Below are 18561 nucleotides of genomic sequence, written 5' to 3'. Positions count from 1 at the left end.
TTTACAAAACATTTGCATTAGCACAAAACAATTCCCCAGCTAGGTAGCAGCTCATAATATTACAATTGCCTCTGATTCAGTTTGTTACTCTTAAGTATACAGAATAAAGTCTTATAGTATGTAACCAAAGGGGAGAAGGATTTACTGGAATAACAGGAGATTAATGGGAGAAGATGTGAGGCTTAAAGAAATTTAGAGTGACATTTTCATTGTAAAGTCATATTTCAACCCTGGGTTGAAGCCTCTTCCTCCTCCCAAGTTGCTCCAATGTAAGACAGACTTGCCTAATTGTCCTGAAGCAACTACAAGGCATAAATTGCGACATTACTCACTAGCAGTCTAAACCAGAATCACTTTTGAGACCTTGTTGTAAACTGTGACATCTGCATTTTATGTGTGCTACATCATGTCACCCTCGACACAGCTGTCATTTATGGATGGCCCAATTCCAGAGATTTAAGCAAATTATCTTCAGTAATTGAGGTGCACAGTTGGTAGGATTGCTATTTCATGCGACCATAAAAATTAGTACTTAAAAGAAAAGTTGGGAGTTTTTCTCACTGTATTTGGGCCTCAACCAAAATCTAGAGCACAGGATGTGAGCACTTAGTTAACTAGAGTTGAAACTCTCATATTCACTCATGTGATATGGGCAAGATCAGTATTTATTGTTTATCCTTTGTACATAAGCTGGTTTTGAGTTACTCATTTGGCTCAGTCCATCTTGTGGTGAAGGTGTTCCCTCGGTCCTACTCCAGGGTCATGACCTAACACGAGAAGAATGCTGAAGTATTAAAAAATCAGAATGCTGTTCCTTGGATATGAACGCCCACATGTCTGCAATCTAACGTTGAAAGTAAATTTATCCTCAAAATACTTGTATGTCACCACATACAACCAAGCAATTCATTCTCTTGCAAGCATAATCAAATCCAATAGCCATAATAGAATGAATGAAAGATCACACCAACTGGGAGTACAGCCAGTGTGCAAAAGACAATAAACTGTGCAAATACAAAAAGAAGGAAGAAATAATAATAAATAAGTAAGCAATAACTATTGAGAACATGAGATGAAGAGCCCTTGAAGGTAAGTCTAGGTTGTGGGAGCATTTCAGTAATGGGGCAAGTGAAGTGAACCTCTTTGATTCAAGAGCCTGACAGTTGAGGGGTAATAACTGCTCCTGAACCTGGTGTTTTGAGTCCTGAAGCTCCTGCACATTCTTCCTGATGGAAGCAGTAAGAAGAGAGCATTACCTGGGTGGTGGGGGTCCCTGATAAAGGATGCTAATTTCCAACGACAATGCTCAGTGAAGGTGTGCTCAGTGGTGTGGAGGACTTTACCCATGATGTGCTGGGCCATATCTACTACTTTTTATAGGATTTTCCATTCAGGCAATTGGTGTTTCGTACCAAGCTGTGATGTAACTAGTCAATATACTCTCCACCACACATCTACAGAAGTTTGTTAGGGTTTTAGATGACATGCCAATCTTCACAAACTCTTAAAGAAGTATAAGCTCTGCCATGTTTTCTTCACAATTGCATTTACATGTTGAGCCCAATACAGGTCCTTCTCTGAAATGATAACACAAAGGAATTTAAAGTTGCTTACCCTCTTCACCTCTGATTGCCTGATGAAGACTGGCTCATGGACCTCTGGTTTTCTCCTCCTAAAGTCAATAATCGGCTCCTTGGTCCTTTTTTTTTCAGTAAGAAGCTGTTCGTGACACCAATTAGTCAGGTTTTCAAGTCTTCCCCCTATATGCTGAATCATCACCACCTTTGATTCAGCCTACAACAGTGGTGTCATCAGCAAACCTGAATATGGCATTGGAGTTGTGTTTCGCTGCGCAAGTAGAGCGAGTAGAACAGGGGGTTAGGCACACAACCTTGTGGTCCACCTGAGCTGATGGAGATTGTGGGGGAGATGTTGTTGACAAACCAAAACTGACAGGGGTCTGCGAGTGAAGAAATTCAGGATCTAATTATACAAGGAGTTATTGAGGCCAAGGTCTTGAATCTTATTGATTAATTTTAGGGGGATTATAGTATTGAATGCTGAGCTGTAGTTGATAAAGAGCATTCTGATGTAAACATCTTTGCTGTCCAGCTGAGTGAAGAGCCAATGAGATGGCATCTGATGTGGATCTGTTTCTCCCATTGGCAAATTGCAGTGGATCCAAGTTGTTTCTCATATAACTTGAAATTGATGTGTTTCATCACCAGTCTCTCAAAACACTTCATCACTGTGGACGTAAGTACTACTGGACAATAATCATTGAGTCAGGTTACCAGATTCTTCTTCGGCACCAGTATAATTATAGCCTGTTTGAAGCCATCGATTACCTCAGACTGCCAAAGCAAGAAGTTAAAGAACTCTGAACTCTCCAGCCAGTTGATCAGTGCAGGTCTTTAGTACTTGGCCATGTACCCATCTGAGCCGGGTGCTTTCCGTGGGTTCACCCTCCTGAAGGATGTTCACGCATTAGCTCAGAGACTGAAATCATCAGGTGCTATGGGAGTTTGTGATGGCTCCTCCACGTTTTAGTGTCAAAGTGAGCATAGAGGCATTGAGCACATCTGGAAGCTAAACCCTGTTGTCACCAATGTCACTTGATTTTAATTTATTAGAGGTGATAGCATTCAAGCACTGCCACGACTGCATTATTAAGGACCTTCAGCACCCAGGGCATGCCCTCTTCTCACTGTTATCATCAGGTAGAAGATACAGAAGCCTGAAGGCACACACTCAGTGATTCAGGAACAGCTTCTTCCCCTCTGCCATCTGATTCCTAAATGGACATTGAAGCTTTGGACACTACCTCACTTTTTTAATATACAGTATTTCTGTTTTTTCACATTTAAAAAAATCTATTAAATATATGTATTTGATTTACTTGCTTATTTATTATTATATTTTACTTTATTTATTGTTTTTTTTTCTCTGCTAGATTATGTATTGCATTGAACTGCTGCTGCTAAATTAACAAATTTCACGTCACATGCCGGTGATAATGAACCTGATTCTGATTAATTCAAGTTTAGTCCGGAATTGCCACTTCGCCTGTGAGATGGCTTTCCGGAGATTATACCGGGACCTCTTGTAACTTTCTTGGTCACCAGACTTGAAAGCCTCTGATCTGGCCGTCAGAAGATTGTGGATCTCATGCTTCATCCAGAGCTTCTAGTTGGGGAAGACTCTGAATGATTTTATGGGGATACACTCATCTACAACTGTTTTTATAAAGTCTGTGACAACCATGATGTATTCATTCAGATCAACAGATGAGTCCTTGGACACGGCACAGTCCACTGACTCAAAGCAGTCGTGCAGCTGCTCCTCTGCCTCCCGTGACCACCTCGTTGTTGTCCTAATCTCTGGAGCCTCTGTCTGTATGCAAGTAGGAGAAGGAAGCCAGTGATCAGATTTCCAGAAATGCAGTCTGGACATGGAATGATCAGAATTCCTTATCTTACTATAACATTGGTCTAGTGTGCTGGGACCTCTGGTGCTACAGGTTATTCGCTAATATTAATTGGACAGGGATTTCTTCTAACAAGTCTGATTGAAAATCTGAACGCTATATGAAATGTGTTGGGATGGACTGTTTCTTATTCGGGGACCCTAGGGACTTGTGGAAACTGTGTGGTGATTTCTTTTGAACTTATAGTCCTTTAACATCTTTCGACTATTTTTACTGTGCCCATGGTCTGTTTTTTATCAATTATGCTATTGTTTACACTGTTGTAACTATATGTTGTAACTATGTGGTTTTGTGCAGGACTTGTAGCTTTAGTTTTTGGTCTTGTTTTGTCTGGTGGATTTGGAGCTCCTTTCTGGGGAACGCGCTGACGGTAGCACGATATTAATACGCAGCAGCCTCTCCAGACTCTGGATTGGGGATTGCCAAACGTTATGTGGATTTTCTGGTGTAGTCTGTTTTGTCATATGCTTTTGTGATATCATTCTGGAGGAACAATGTCTCATTTTTTAACTGTTTTGCATTTGTGGTTTCTAAATGACAATAAACTGAATCTGAATCTGAATCATGTGGTATCTCAAGCACCTGATTGTAGTTGGCTGCTGCTTGTATGTAAAATTAAGACAGGATCAGGGATGACAACTCCTTTGGTAAATAGAACAGACACCATTTGATCATTAAGTGTTCAAGGTAGGGGGAAGCCTCCACACTGGAGCACCATGTAGAGTTTATCACTGAACACACAATTCTCCTCCCATGTGGGTCAGCAAGGTAGTGTCATAGTTAGCACAACGTTTTGCAATAAAGACCACCTGGGTTCAATTCCCACTGCGGCCCGTAAGGCGTTTGCATCTTCTCCACGTGACCGCGTGGGTTTCCTCCGGGTACTCTGGCTTCCCGCCACAGTCCCAAGTGTACAGGTTGGTAGGCTGATTGGTCATTGTAAATTGTCCCATGATTAGGTTAGGATTAAGTCGGGGGATTGCTGGGCAGTGCAGCTCAAAGGGTCAACAGTACCTATTCCACACTGTACCTCCATAAAGAAATAGGTAAATAAATAAGGCCACACTAAAGGTTAATTTACAGTGACCAATTAACCATCAACGCATCTTTGCAGTATGTGAGGAAACTGGAGCACCTGAGTAAAACGATGTGGTCATGAGAAGAATGGACAAGCTCTGCACAAATAGCACGTAATATTGAACCTGCGTAGGAATCACAATGCCTCAGTGCCATCCCAAGGACTTCCAGCTATGTCCTAGATTTAAGATCAGAAATCACAGCCATCTCCCTCTGCTGGATACAACTCTTTCCTAAGGAGAGAGATTCCATCGATTCCTGTTGATCATTTTTATTAGAGCTCCCGTCTGTATGGTCAAGTTAAAGTGAAGGTCTTGCCCAACAGTGAGTTTTGTGATTGCCAAGTCAAACTTGAGCTTCTAGAAAGTATTGGGACCTGGAGGCAAAAGAAAATAAAATTTAAAAAGTAATATCAAGAATGCACTGATAGACCGGATGGAACCCACTGCCTGGAGCATTGGGGGGGGGCGGGGGGGGGGGAACCTGCCTGGAGCAGCGTTGGAATCTGCAGTAAGATGCTGAAATTTAAATCACTTGAGAGACTGTTTCATGGAAAAGAGCACTGCTGTCACTACATTTGGGTTAGCGCTAGCTTCGTCACGGGGATCATCGTGCGCAGGAGCTTCTCAGAAATGGCGCGAGGTTTAAGAAGAGCTCGCGAACCTTCGGGGGGGTTCTCCCGGTTTGAAAACTTAACGGTCCATTAGAGAAACGGAGACTGTGCAGGTTGGAATTCGTCTACAAAGTCCGAGAGGCAGCCAGTTTTTTCACCTTATGCCCCATGACTAAAGACTGATTACTTATGACTAGTGAATAATGACTGATGGAACTAATGGAACTATCAAACTGCCGCACTTGCAAAAAACAAAAGGAGGAAAAAGGAAAAGTTGTTTGGTCATTGAGTGGAATCCAGTTAAAAATCCTTCCGGTAGACGCATTCCATCCCTTTCAAGTGGGGAAGCTGCACATGTTCAAAGAAGAACAAGAACTCCGACTTGACAGTGATGAGTAAAATTCTAATGCCACCGATCCAGTGTGCAGTTTTGAATTGCTGGATCTGTTTTGAATCGATCCCACTTGGAATGATTTTGGATACCACACATCACAGTGGAAGTTGTTTTCATTATATATATGAGAACAGTTCAGTGGGCACTGTACCAGTTCTGCTGTTTGATAGAGGTGGCTACCAACAGGTAGATCATTGAGGATGTGGTCAAGGTTTTTCCTTGTTGATGGTTCTCACCCTACCTGTGATACGACACAGTCAGATAATTTTGAGGGCTAATATTACTGAGTCTGTTTTCATGATGTATCTAGAAAGCTTCCATTTGGAATATATTCTACTTATTTGATGATCTCAGTGCATCTTCTAAATGGTGTTCAAAATGAAGGGATACTAATTTATTAGAAAAGGCAATAATTAGCAATCTGCAAGGAGTTTCTTCTGTCCCACCTTTGACCTGATGCAATGAGATTACAAGGTCCAGGATCAATGTTGATGGGCCTCAGCACCACCCTGTCTTAATTATATACCACCGTACTTTCAGTGTGTCTCCCTTCCTCAGAGAGGACAAACGATACCAGAATTGTAATGGGGACATTCAGTTGTTCACTATTAATTGATTGGTTTCATTATTTCCCAGCATGACAAGTATCCAGAATTAGAAAGAAAGCATTACATCGACAGTAGCTTGAGGTCATAAGAGATACCACATTTCCTGCTGCCTTCCTTTTTCTCTTTCGTTAGATTTGTTTGAGACCTATTTAGTAAATATCAATTTCAAACATGACAAAATTATTTTTGAAGTTCATACTTCTTAACTGTATTTTAATTTAATTAAATTCCTGAATACAAAACACTTTGTTTGCAATAATTGATTTATGTTAAAATTGCATAAAAAACATATAACGCCCGAAATGCCTGTATTAAAAAGCAGATGTAACACCTGAAAGGCTGAATTTTGTACTATATAATATGTGGGTAAAGAGGCTAAGAATGATTAAATACAGAACTTGACTTGCTTAGACAAATATTTTTCAATTAAAATGATCATGTTGATACTTTTAGAAATGAGAATCTAGAATTACATCTGATATTTCACATATGCAATAGTTTCCTAGAAGATTTTCTCTTAAAAAACATGTTTTTTGACTATTTAAATCTCAGCTTACATAGTACAGGATAATTGGAAAATGTGTCATATAAGAAAGTTTCAGAATCAGGTTTAATATCACTGGCACATGTCATGAGATATGTTGTCTTTATGGCGGCAATACAATGTAATACATAATAGTAATATAGACAAAAAACTAAAACATTTTTAAAAAGTAGTGAGCTAGTGTCCATGGGTTCAATGTCCATTCAGAAATCAGATGGGAGAGAGGAAGAAGCTGTTCCTAAATCATTAAGTGTGTGTCTTCAGGCTCCTGCACTCCTTCCTGACGGTAGCAATGAGAAAAGGGCAAGTCCCAGGTGATGGAAGACCTTAATGATCAATGCTGCCTGTTTGAGGCATCGCTCCTCGAACATGTCATGGATACTATGGAGGCTGGTGCCCATGATGGAGGTGACTGAGTTTACAACTCTCTGCGGCTTATTTTGATTCTGTGCAGTAGACCTCCCCCCCCCCCACCCCACCGATACCAGACATGATGCAGCCAGTTAAAATGCTCTCCCCAGTACCAGTACATCAGTAGAAATTTGTATGTGTTTTTGGTGACATACCAAATCTCCTCAAACTCCTAATGCACAGGTGAGCTAAACGCAGATAGTCTGGCTGAAAAATAGCAACGCAATTTAACCAAAGCTGCACAGTACATTGAAAGTTGTGAATAAGAATTCCTAGGAAACACATCTTTGTCAGTCCTCTTACTTATTCCCCTCCCAAACCTAATCACAATCTTGCTTTGAATGTTTTTTAAACAGGTCACCTTGCTAAACAAATTTTCTTTTTCCTGTAGGTAGAGCAAATAAGCCAGCTGTTAGCTCTAGTGGAAGCAGCTTTGAATTATCATAAAGAATCCACTACAATTCTGGAGCAGCTTCATAAGACACTACAGAGCAGGTAAAATTATAATCACATTTCCTCCAAAGCATTGAAGGATATAGAGTTCAGAGATTGTTCTTTGGTATTTCAAAATTAAGAAAGAAGAGGGGGATACGGAGTACAAAAAATTGAAAACCATTCTAAGCCCGATAGAGCGTGGGGGTTTTCATCCTTTATGGTAATTGGTGAAAAATTGTAGCCGAAAGGCATTGAGCCAGATTGCACCGATTATTAGCTAGCAGTTCCCTGGTGTGTTGCTGAATAGCAGTGCTGCAGTGGAAGGCACGTAGCAGACTTTCTCTACGTGCACTACAGCATGGAAGCACAAAAACACTGATGATCGAATCACTCTACTTTGAGTAAGTACCGGTACATTTCCTTCAGTGTCTACTTCCTCGCTGTATTCACCTTAACACATCAGATAATAAACCTGAAACCTCTATCTTATAGTGTTATTTGATCTTTAAAGATAGGGATCTTTAACGTAAAAAAAAGTCACAACCAGCCGTAGAATTGCAATTGAAATCCCATTCTGAAGTGTGAAAATTGCGCTTGTTAATTTTATAATCTTCAACAGTGCAAGTAACTTGTTAAATAATGCACACAGAGTATAACTGGCCACAACCAAATCAAAAGCGCAATGAGTAATGACTAATTTTAAAAATGCTGAAGGAGCACTTCTCTCGCTGTGTGACTCTGGCAGTTTTGCTCATAGAGTGCACCTCAGAAATTCCAGTACACATCGCATGACTCTCTTACCTTGGATACACCAGATCTGGAGTTCTGCCTTTGGTGCTGCGCACCATCTGTCAGGAAGAGTGAAATGGCCTTAGAGGGCCAATTTCACAGATTCACCAGCACACTACCAGGGTGATCATGGCTCATGTACCCTAGTCCACTAGAATTAACTTATAAACTTTATACTGGTTAAGGGTTCAACTAACTAAGGAGTATTAAAATGTTAAAAACAAGAGATTCTGTAGTTGCTGGAACTCTGAGCAAAATGGCGGAGGAACTCAGCAAGTCAGGCAGCATCTTTTGAAGCCATTCCTTGGTCTGAATTCACCATGGACAATGTCTGCATCATACGCAAGCCTGGGCAGTACGATATGGAGAGCCAGCTGTTGCCCATGTAGCAGACTCCCCGTCTCCATGCAGCTGATGAATCCGAAGGAACATCAAAGACCGATACAGTTTGGTACCAGCAGCATCGCACGAGTTACCACTCTATGTACGACTGCCTTAGGAACTTCAGCTCTGGATTTTTCCTCAGTGTTTACTCCTGAAAGCCTTCCCCATGAGTGGGTTTAGCCGCAAAGCAGCGGAGGTTTGAGATCGGAGTTCACCTTTTCCTGTTTGAGCTGCCAACCTCAGCTGATGAGCCCCACTTGCCCAAAGCAATAGATGTTAAGGCACCAGTAACCTGCCTTCGCCCCTTCCCCTGTCGGTAGAAATGATTCCGTCGGGTTTAGTAGCTAAGCCACATACGAAGGCCAGGATGTGGACTTGGTTGTCAGAGGCTGTTTGAGATGTATGCCATTGGGAGCATTTAACAGAGGGAGCTTGTCCTCACTACCTCCCCCAGCTATGACGACCTTAAGAAACCATCTATGGAGGGGAATAAACAGTCAATGTATTGGGACAAGACCTTTCATGACTAGAAAGAAAGGGGGCAGAAGGCAGAGTAAGGTGGGGGGGGGGCAGAGGGAGAGCAGTATAAGCTGGTTATGTCATAGGTGAGGGTCAAGGTGGGTGGGTGTGGGAGAGTGGATGAAGTAAGAAGCTTGAAGGGGATAGGTGGAAGAAGTAAATGGCTGAAGAAGGAATGCAATAGGAGAGGACAATGGACCATGGAGGAAAAGGAAGGATAAGGCAAACCAGATGGGCAGGTGAGGAGAGAAGGGGTAAAAGTTAACAGGATTAGATTAAGTAGAAATTACTTCCTTCTACAGAAGGAATTACAAGTCCAAAGACACAATACTAAAGCTAGACTAGGTCATTTTGGACGACAAGTCAGGAAGCACATTATCTCACAGAAGTATGGACACTTGGAGCATCCTCACTCAAAATAAAACTGTGTATACTGGTCAATTAGCATTCCCAAGACTGAAATAAATGCATTTTATAGATCAAGATATTAAGGAATATGGAGTTGTGATAGGTAATTGGAATTGCAGTGTGGTTCAGCTGTAATTTAGCTGAATGATTGTGTAGATTCAAAGGCTCGGCAGCCTACACTAGTTCTTCACAGTCGGAAGTAGTGCAGGGTAAAATAAAACAGTGGAAATTCTAATGTTCACTCTCAGCAGGGAAATAAACCTCCTCAATGTGTTTACTTCAAGCAGTAATTTTAAAAGAGAAACCCTTGTATGCTTTTCTTAAAGGATAAGTACAGCCTCCAATCGTCCGAAGCGTGACTATAAACCAAAACCTGTGGTGGCTTCTTCTTTTGAGCCTAGTGATAACCAACAGCACAATGGTCTGTCATACAACTCTTCATTCAAGTCATCTGGTAGGAATGCTTACTTACAAATATTACAGGGATACCTATAGAGTTATGCACATACTGTGTATGGTAACAAGTTTTTTCAGTGTAAAGTGGAGATGATGTCAGACCATGTGTGTAGAATATATGTTACCAACTCTCAGTATTGTTTCCAGCTTTATTATATAACATCTGCATATTTGACCCTGTAAAGATGTTTTGAATGTTTTATATTGCATTTCATTTTATCTTAATGGTATTGTTAATATACGTTTTGGGCTTCAGAGTGCTTATTATTTAGTTTGCCGAATTTGTGTGTTTTAGTGTGTGTTGGCTCACATTTTACCTGAACAGTCCTGCATGCTTAATTCCTTGTTTCCCTTTTCTGTTACCATTCAGCTAAACCTTCCCCATTCAGGTTCCTCCGCAGGTCAAAGCATACATGTCCACCTTGTGAGTAGCTTTCAGAAGCTGTTGTGTGTGTGTGTGAGATGCACTCCTGTTTCTGCACGTTTGCAAATCATGGTCACATTTTCCCAGATTCCTCCACGCTTGTAGATTTATTACTAATTATTGACAGTTTATCAACATTATTGTTAGAAATGGAATGTGTTCTTGCATACATGTTTTTTAATAGGCCAACTGTCTATTCTTAGTGCCTCCAGGGGAGTATGTAGAAAAAAACACATAACCTAATTTACTTTTTTAATATTCCTAAGACTATTCCCATAATAATTAGAGGTTAATAATCTTTAATTAGGGACCATTATCCATTAATGTTACTCTTACTGTTTCAAGATATTTGCATATAGCTGCTTATTTGTCTTTAATTAGCATTCTGGTTTGGAAATATTACAGTGCAGTATGCAATGAAAAATGGCTTGGAAAATAATAGCAACATAATGTAGGAACATGACATTTAATGTGTTTCCCTGAGCCTATTTTCTGCCAAAAGGAATATATTTCTCTTGTCTTTCCATAAAATACATTGCATAGTAAGATTGTGATATGCAGAGTAATATACTAACAAACTAACAACACACACACAGTGCTGGAGGAACTCAGCAGGCCGGGCAGCATCTATGGAAACGAGTAAACATTCGACATTTTGGGCCAAGACCCTTCATCAGGACTGGGGGAAGAAAGATGAGAAGTCGGAGTAAGAAGGTGGGGGGGAGGGAGAGGAACAAGTACAAGGTGGTAGGCTGATAGGTGAAACTGGGAGAAGGGGAGGGTGTGAAGTGAAGAGCTAGGAAGTTGATTGGTAAATGAGATAAAGGGCTAGAGAAGGGGGAATCTGAAAGGAGAGGGTAGAAGACCATGGAAGAAATGGAAGAAGGAGCAGCACCAGAGGGAAGTGATGGGCAGGTAAGGAGATGAGGTGAAAGGGGAACTGGGAATGGTGAAGGAGAGTGGGAGGCAATTACTAGAATATTGGTAATCCGAGGTCATAGAAATGGGTAGAGGTTTTAGCCTGAAATGTTGACTGTTTACTCCTTTCCATAGACGCTGCCTCACCTGCTCTGGATTGCCAATGTCTGCAGATTTTCTCGTACTTGTGATACTAACAAACTGATCTTTTTTTGCCCCCAAATTCCTTGCAGCTTCCTCTACACAAGTTGATCAGCCTTGCTGTAAAGCTCTTTATGACTTTGATCCTGAAAATGACGGAGAGCTTGGATTCAAGGAAGGTGATATCATCACTCTCACCAATCAGATCGATGAAAATTGGTTTGAAGGCATGTTGAATGGTGAATCTGGGTTCTTTCCGATTAATTATGTTCAAGTGATCGTTCCTTTGCCACAGTGAAACTGGTCCAGTTTTGTAAGTTTTCGGATATCAGCTTATGTTGAAGGCCGATTGAACACAGACATTCATCAGTGTGGCATTCTGTGAAAGCCTTGCTATTTGATTGACTTTTGTACATGTCTTCTATTTGTCTATTTATTTTTTTACATGTTCCATTTGTATTGAAAATGTTCGTCTTTTGCTACAAGAGTAATGCAAATCTAACCTATTTCTGCCATGAAGTTTACAGTTTTTAAGTATATGGCTGTATCTATTTAACTTTTATTTGTGCTCCAAATCTTCTGTTGCTGATTACAGTGGGAAAATTTTCTATTTAGCTGTAATGAAGAATATTCTTGATACAGTTTAATTATTGTGGTTATACTTAACTGTTATTAACTTTTTAAAATTCTGATGTGTTCTTGAGCCATTATATTTGGCGATGTAATTTATTGTTATGCAAAGAGAAGTCATAATAAATGTGTGGACAAAAACCATAATTTACGTAGTGATAGCTCTTGTTGTTAAGTAGCTTTTGTCAATTACACATTTGCATTTTATGTATTTTAAGTACTTGAAGGGGGAGGAAAAAAGACTTGAATGTACTTTTATTCAATTCATTTAAAAACCATGCACTGTATTTAAGATTGCACAATATTCTGGCTTTTTGCCCAGTAGACAGGAATAACAGCAGACAACCCTTTTCTGCCTTGTTGGAAGTCTCAAGATTTGTAATGTGAAAACAATACCCTTTGCGTTGCTGATGCCCAACGTTACTGTGTATTTGGTGCATTTCCTGATCCACATAGCTAGACTATGAAGGTGTGGATAATGGGAAAGGACCATCAGAGAGTGGACGTCTGGAAACAAGCAATACATCTTTCCTTTCTCAATAACATCTATGAATTTGGGTGAGCTGAAGAATGGCTTTGAAACATTTTGAGTCCAGGTGAGCAGAAGAATAGTTTTGAAACAGAAAAAATTGATTTGCCAATAAACATGGAATCAAAGTAGTTCAGACCTTGCTGTTTTTTTAATCTTCTGTTCAACTTACTGCTTTTCCTTTTTGGGAAAAAAAATCATTCTGGCCTTATCTAAGCTTTTAATTAAAGATTTTACATTCCAGCAATGCATTCGCCAACCAAATCACGAACATCGAAGAAAAAGAGCTGCAAGTGATTGAATTGTAAGGGAGGCCACCTGGATGCTGAAGTTTACAGTCACACAGGGAATGAACCTGCCCGATTACATTTGGCTGCTATCTTTTGTCTGCCTGATTTGGATTGTGTACCAATTACAAAGAGCGCTTTGATGAGCTTTGTATCAGTGCTAAAGGCCACTCAAAGCTAAATCCTGTACTTTCTGTTTTATTAAATTCAAAATGCTTTACCTTTTACTGAATGAGGTTTAAAGGTCTCTCAGGAGATCCATTGTGGAAATCAGTCAATTAAAATCCAAAGGGGAAAATTTATATGCAGGATTGATATATATTTATTAGTGTCACACGTACTGAGATGCAGTAAAAAGCTTTTGTTTGTGCACTATTTCATAAGTATAAACTATAAATAAATCAAGGAAGAATTAATTGACAAAAAAGACCAAGGCCCACGTAGTTCTTAGACTATACTGGGATTCCCAACCTGAGGTCCATGGACCCCTCAGTTAATGGTGGGAGTCTGTGGCATGAAAAAGGGTTGGGAACCCCTGTTCTAGACTGAGTTCAATGATAACCCATTGATGACTAATCACAATAGTGAAAATCCTCAACCAAGCTTAGTGGAGCTAAGACCTCAGAGAATTCCAGTGATAAATATTTAATGGACAATAGTTCCAAATTTATATTTTCCTCAAGCATTTATCACTTGCTGTATCTGAAATTTCACATTCTATAACAGAGAGTACTATTTCGTGAAATATCAGTGCCATTGTGTAGGAAGTCCGATCCATAGGTGTACCTCTGTAATTGACCAGTATTTGGATATTGATGCCAATGTGTTTTGACATTATTGACAAGTAGATCATCTATCACCTTGAAGCACAGAAGAGGTGCCCACGATCTGCAAAATCAGCTGAAGTTGCAATTCACCTCAGGAAAATGGCTGTTTGCCTTCGCCAAATTAATTGTTAAAACTTGCCGTGCTAAGTTAGTACTGGCACTTAATTGGGTATAAAGAACAAATTAAGCCAACTTAACAAACCCACAGAGCTTTTTAAAATTTTGAAATCTAATTTTGATAGTTGTAAATCTTTAGTACTTTTGATCTCTGTTTTTGCCTCCTTTTCCAAATGTTCTCTTTCTCTTTGAGCCGATTTAATTCACCACAATTCCTTCAGTGAAGTGGCTCTATAATCAACCTTTAAATCTAGTACAGTAGTTGAGATCATTGGTCCCCTCTTTCACCATGTTCTGACAAGTCCCATTGCCCTTTTTTCTCCAACTTGCAGGCCAAAAACTATTTTGAGATGTAGGGTAAGGCCACAAATTCAGTTAATAGAGGACATCAAGAGATTCTCCCATAAATATTTCTGCAAATCACTTCTGTACATGTCGGTTAAGTGGCCGCTATAAATTGCCCCTAGTGTGTGGATATGGGGGTGAATTTGAGGAAGATTGGGCAAAGTGTGTGGAGCATAAAAATGAATTAATGTAGGATTACTGTTAAAGGTGGCGAAGGTAGGCCACAATCATCAATACAACCACTGAAAGGTTTAACCTTGAAATCTAATTAAAGAAGATGGCCCCAGTAAACAATGCGATCAAGGGCGACATCCTTCAGAAACTGCTTCTTTCACTTCTTTGGGCCAGTTGGGAGATCTGGCATCCGCTGTCTCCGAGGGAGTTTGGCAAGGTTTCGAGCGAAGTGTACAGTCTCGATGCCAAGAAGCCTGGAAATGGAGCACGAGCCCATGATCAACTCCATTCCTTGCCGATCCTACCGATTAAGGTGCCAAGCAAGATTGAAATTGAGGATGAGAGCGGAAGGCGAGCGTGTGTTCAGTGCCATCTGCCTGTGTGTGACCGGTCTCTTGCTCTCACTCACTGTTGCCAGACGAAGGTGCCTAGGTTCAGATGTTGTCTGTCTGTCTGTCTGTCTCTCTCTCTCCCCCCCCCCCTCCCTCGATGCTGCTGGAGTTCTGGGTCTTGGGCAAGGTTTAATCAACACTTTCTGGATTGGACTCTGTAATTCATGTTATGATCTGTTTTTGGTTTCTAGTTGCACCTTTTCTGTTGCAGTTTTGTGCGACTTTGGGGCGGACTGGCGCTGCGGCCTGCAGTAACGAACAACACAGCACTGGATTGAACTAAACTGAGCTGAACTGAACGTTCCCTGACTTTTTCGATGACTGAAGATTCGATGTTTTATATTCTGTGTTTTTCGCTCAGTTTTTGGTGCCGTTTGTGTATGGGGGCGATGTTTGATATTTTTCTTTGAATGGGTTCCATGGTTTTCTTTGTTTCGTGGCTCTCTGTGGGGAGATAAATCTCAGGGTTGTATACTGCATACATACTTTGATAATAAAAGTGCTTTGAACTTTGAAATGTAATGGCCTATAATTCTAACTCTCTTTATCAGCATCGTGTACCATTTTTCCCGTTAAAGCTGATGCTCCAAAGGTTTAAGAGATTCTGTCAGGCAGTGAGGAAATGTTGCCCTTCTCACCAGCCATCACTTAAAGTAGAGAAAGGGTAAATGGCATATACAGCAGTTTGGGTAGAGCTATTGCCTCTCAACACCAGTAAACCTAGTTTAATCCTGACCTTGGGTGCTCTCTGTTTAGAGTTTGTGTGTTTCCCCTGTGATCAAATTGTTCTCCGATGGATGCTCCAGTTTCCACATGTTCTATGGAAGTTTTGGATGCAAAGTGAACTGGCTACTGTAAATTACTTCCAGTGTTGGTGGGAGGTAAGAGAATTGGAAGATAGCGAACAGCTTGGGGATTAAGTAAAGGGATTGATGGTTTGCACTGAAAGGTGTCAAAGACTTGATGGACTGGACAGCTTTCTCCAAGAGAATAGGATTAAGCATTTGCCTTATCAATTGTCATATACTGGTAAGATAGTTTCACAGATACTAACCTCATTCAGGATCCAGAGAAGCAGAGGGGAAGGGTAAAAACCAGTAGAGTAAACCAGTGCACTTGTTCAGGTGCTGTCCTTTAAAGAGTGGGAAGAGCTGCCATCTTCTCAGTATGGAAATGGCCTCATTATAATGTGCATTGTTCAGCTGTGATTATGCCACTCAATGAATGGTTCAGATCCCACATTTATGGTACAACAAGAAAAGCCTGCCATCAGTGCAACACGTTTCATTACTTTAAGAAATCCTGAAGCATGCAACAGCCAATGTTGTACTTTTAAACTGTTATCACAGGTATAATGTTGGAAATGCAACTTTATTAAAGTGCCCACTTTATTAGGTACACCTGCTTGTTAATGCAAATATCTAATCAGCCAATCATGTGGCAGCTGCTTAGTGCATTAAGGTATGTAGACATGGTCAAGAAGTTCAGTTATTGTTCAGATCAAACATCAGAATGGGTAAGAAATGTGATCCAAGTGATTTTGACCAGGGACTGATTGTTGATGTTTTGAGTATCTCGGAAACTGCTGATCTGCTGGGATTTTCACACACAACAGATTTTAGAATTAATAGAGTAAGGTGCGAGAAACAAAGAAACTTTTTTTTTGTAAGCGCCAATTCTGTGGGCGAAAGCACCTTGTGAATGAGAGAGGTCAAAGAATGGCCAAACTCATTCAAGCTGACAGTAACAACAATGTGCATAAGAATATCTCTGAATGCAGAACACCCCGAACCTTGAAGTGGATGGGCTACAAGATCAGAAGCCCACAAACATACTCAGTGGCCATTTTATTAGCTACATCCAAACACAAAATCTCTGGCACTTTAGCACATTTTCTGTACTGCAGTGGAATATTTGAATTCCTTTAAGGTAAACAGAGATAATTTTCAAAGTTCAAAATAAATTTATTATCCAAGTATATGTAACCATATACTACCTTGAGATTCATTTTCTTACAGGCATTCACAGTAGGACAACGAAATGCAACAGAACCAATGAAAAACTACACAGAAAAAGACAATGGTGCAAATACAAATATTGAAACAATTATATTTTTAAAAACTAATACTGAGAACATGAGTTGTAGAATCCTTGAGTGAGTCCAGAGGTTGTGGAATCAGTTCAATGTTGAGGTGAGTAAAGTTATCTACACTGGCTCGGGATGGTTTATCTTTGTGAGGTGAGGGCCTCCGTCGGTCAGAGTTGACCATGGATATAGTGTCTTAGTTGTCTAGATATGCAAGCCTGGGCAGTACGATATGGAGAGCAAGCTGTTACCCATGTAGCAAGCTTCCCTCTTCATACATCTGGTGAACCCAAAGGAATGGCAGAGACTGATAAAGTTTGGTGCCCGAGGTGTTGCAGGAGTTGCCATTCAGCAATGAACTAGATTGCCTAAGGGACTCCAGCTCCAGATTTTTTACTTAGGGTGTACTCTCAGAGCCCTCCCCATGAGCAGGTATAGCTGCAAGGTAGCAGAGGTTTGAGATCAGAGTTTTCCTTCTCCTAGATGAGCTGACAAGCCCCATCTGCCTGAAGCAACTTGTTTTAAGGTTCCAGTAACCCACCTTTGCCCCTTCTCCTGTCTGGAAACAGTTCTGCCGGGCTTCGTAGCTAAGCCACACGTGAAGGTCAGGAGCTGGACTTGGTTGTCAGAGGCTATTTAAAGTGCATGCCATTGGGACCATTTAACAGGTATAGGGAGCTTGTCCTTATTACCATTCCTGGCTATAACAACCTTAAGGAAGCATCTTTAAAGATCCTTCATGGTTTATCCTTAAAATACCTTTATTTTTCACATGCATGTATATCAAAACATCAAACCATACAGTGTAAATTATCATTTGTCAAGACCAACACAGTCCAGTCCAAGGATGTGTTAGCGTCAGCCCGCGATGGAATGAAACCCACCATCATTGCCTCGACTGATGTTGGTTGGATACCTGTCCCATTGTAGTTGGCTCATTGGTGCCCCTAGAAGTGGTCTAATAAGCCCTCACTCCTCGCAGCACTGTATAATGTGAAATGCATCTTGTCCTTGCTGGTGTCATCCATATCCTGAGGAATCACTTAAATATTTGTGCAGTGGGGGTATCGGCAAAATTCGAACTTTACAAACAAGACAGAACTACAAGAGCAGAGTGGTCATTGCGTAGAGATGCCAGAAACAGATCAAGCGGCCAGCGTTCACCAGGGATGCAATTAGAGCCAAAATAAGTCTGTTCGATGTCATTCAATAGTTTAATATCAGTGAAATGTATACAATATACATCCTGAAATTCTTATTCTTCACAGACATCCACAAAAACAGAAGAATGCCCCAAAGAATGAGTGGCAGTAAAACTGTTAGAGCCCCAAAGCCCTCACTACTCCCCCTCTCTCACACAAGCAGCAGCAAAGCAATGACCCCCCCACACTTAAGCAAATAAAACATTAGCACCCAGCACCTTCCCCCACCAAGCAAGCAATTGCAAAGCCCACAAGAAAGACCATGATCTGCAGTACAACAAAAACTAATCATTCCCCCGACAATTCAACACACCACAGCCTCTCTCTCCATAATAAAGGGGCCCCTTTCACAGTGCGAGGGCAA

General features: G+C 40.7%; 1 protein-coding gene across 6 annotated transcripts in view; it reads left to right on the top strand.

The window, feature by feature from the left end:
* Positions 1-12385, top strand: part of sh3gl3a (SH3-domain GRB2-like 3a) — a 143664-nt gene extending 131279 nt beyond the window's left edge. For 5 of the 6 annotated variants that reach the window (XM_073033012.1, XM_073033011.1, XM_073033015.1 and 2 more), the window contains 4 exons: positions 7526-7629; positions 9996-10123; positions 10496-10549; positions 11701-12385. In XM_073033012.1, coding sequence (XP_072889113.1) covers positions 7526-7629; positions 9996-10123; positions 10496-10549; positions 11701-11906 — 492 coding nt within the window. In that variant the 3' untranslated portion in view covers positions 11907-12385. The remainder of the gene's footprint in view (positions 1-7525; positions 7630-9995; positions 10124-10495; positions 10550-11700) is intronic. The other variant, XM_073033013.1, reaches the window with a different exon arrangement.
* The last annotated feature ends 6176 nt before the right edge of the window (positions 12386-18561 follow it).

Source organism: Hemitrygon akajei, chromosome 30 (assembly GCF_048418815.1).
Source record: "Hemitrygon akajei chromosome 30, sHemAka1.3, whole genome shotgun sequence".
NCBI classification, from domain to species: Eukaryota; Metazoa; Chordata; class Chondrichthyes; order Myliobatiformes; family Dasyatidae; genus Hemitrygon; species Hemitrygon akajei.
This window is presented reverse-complemented; position numbering and strand designations above follow the sequence as displayed.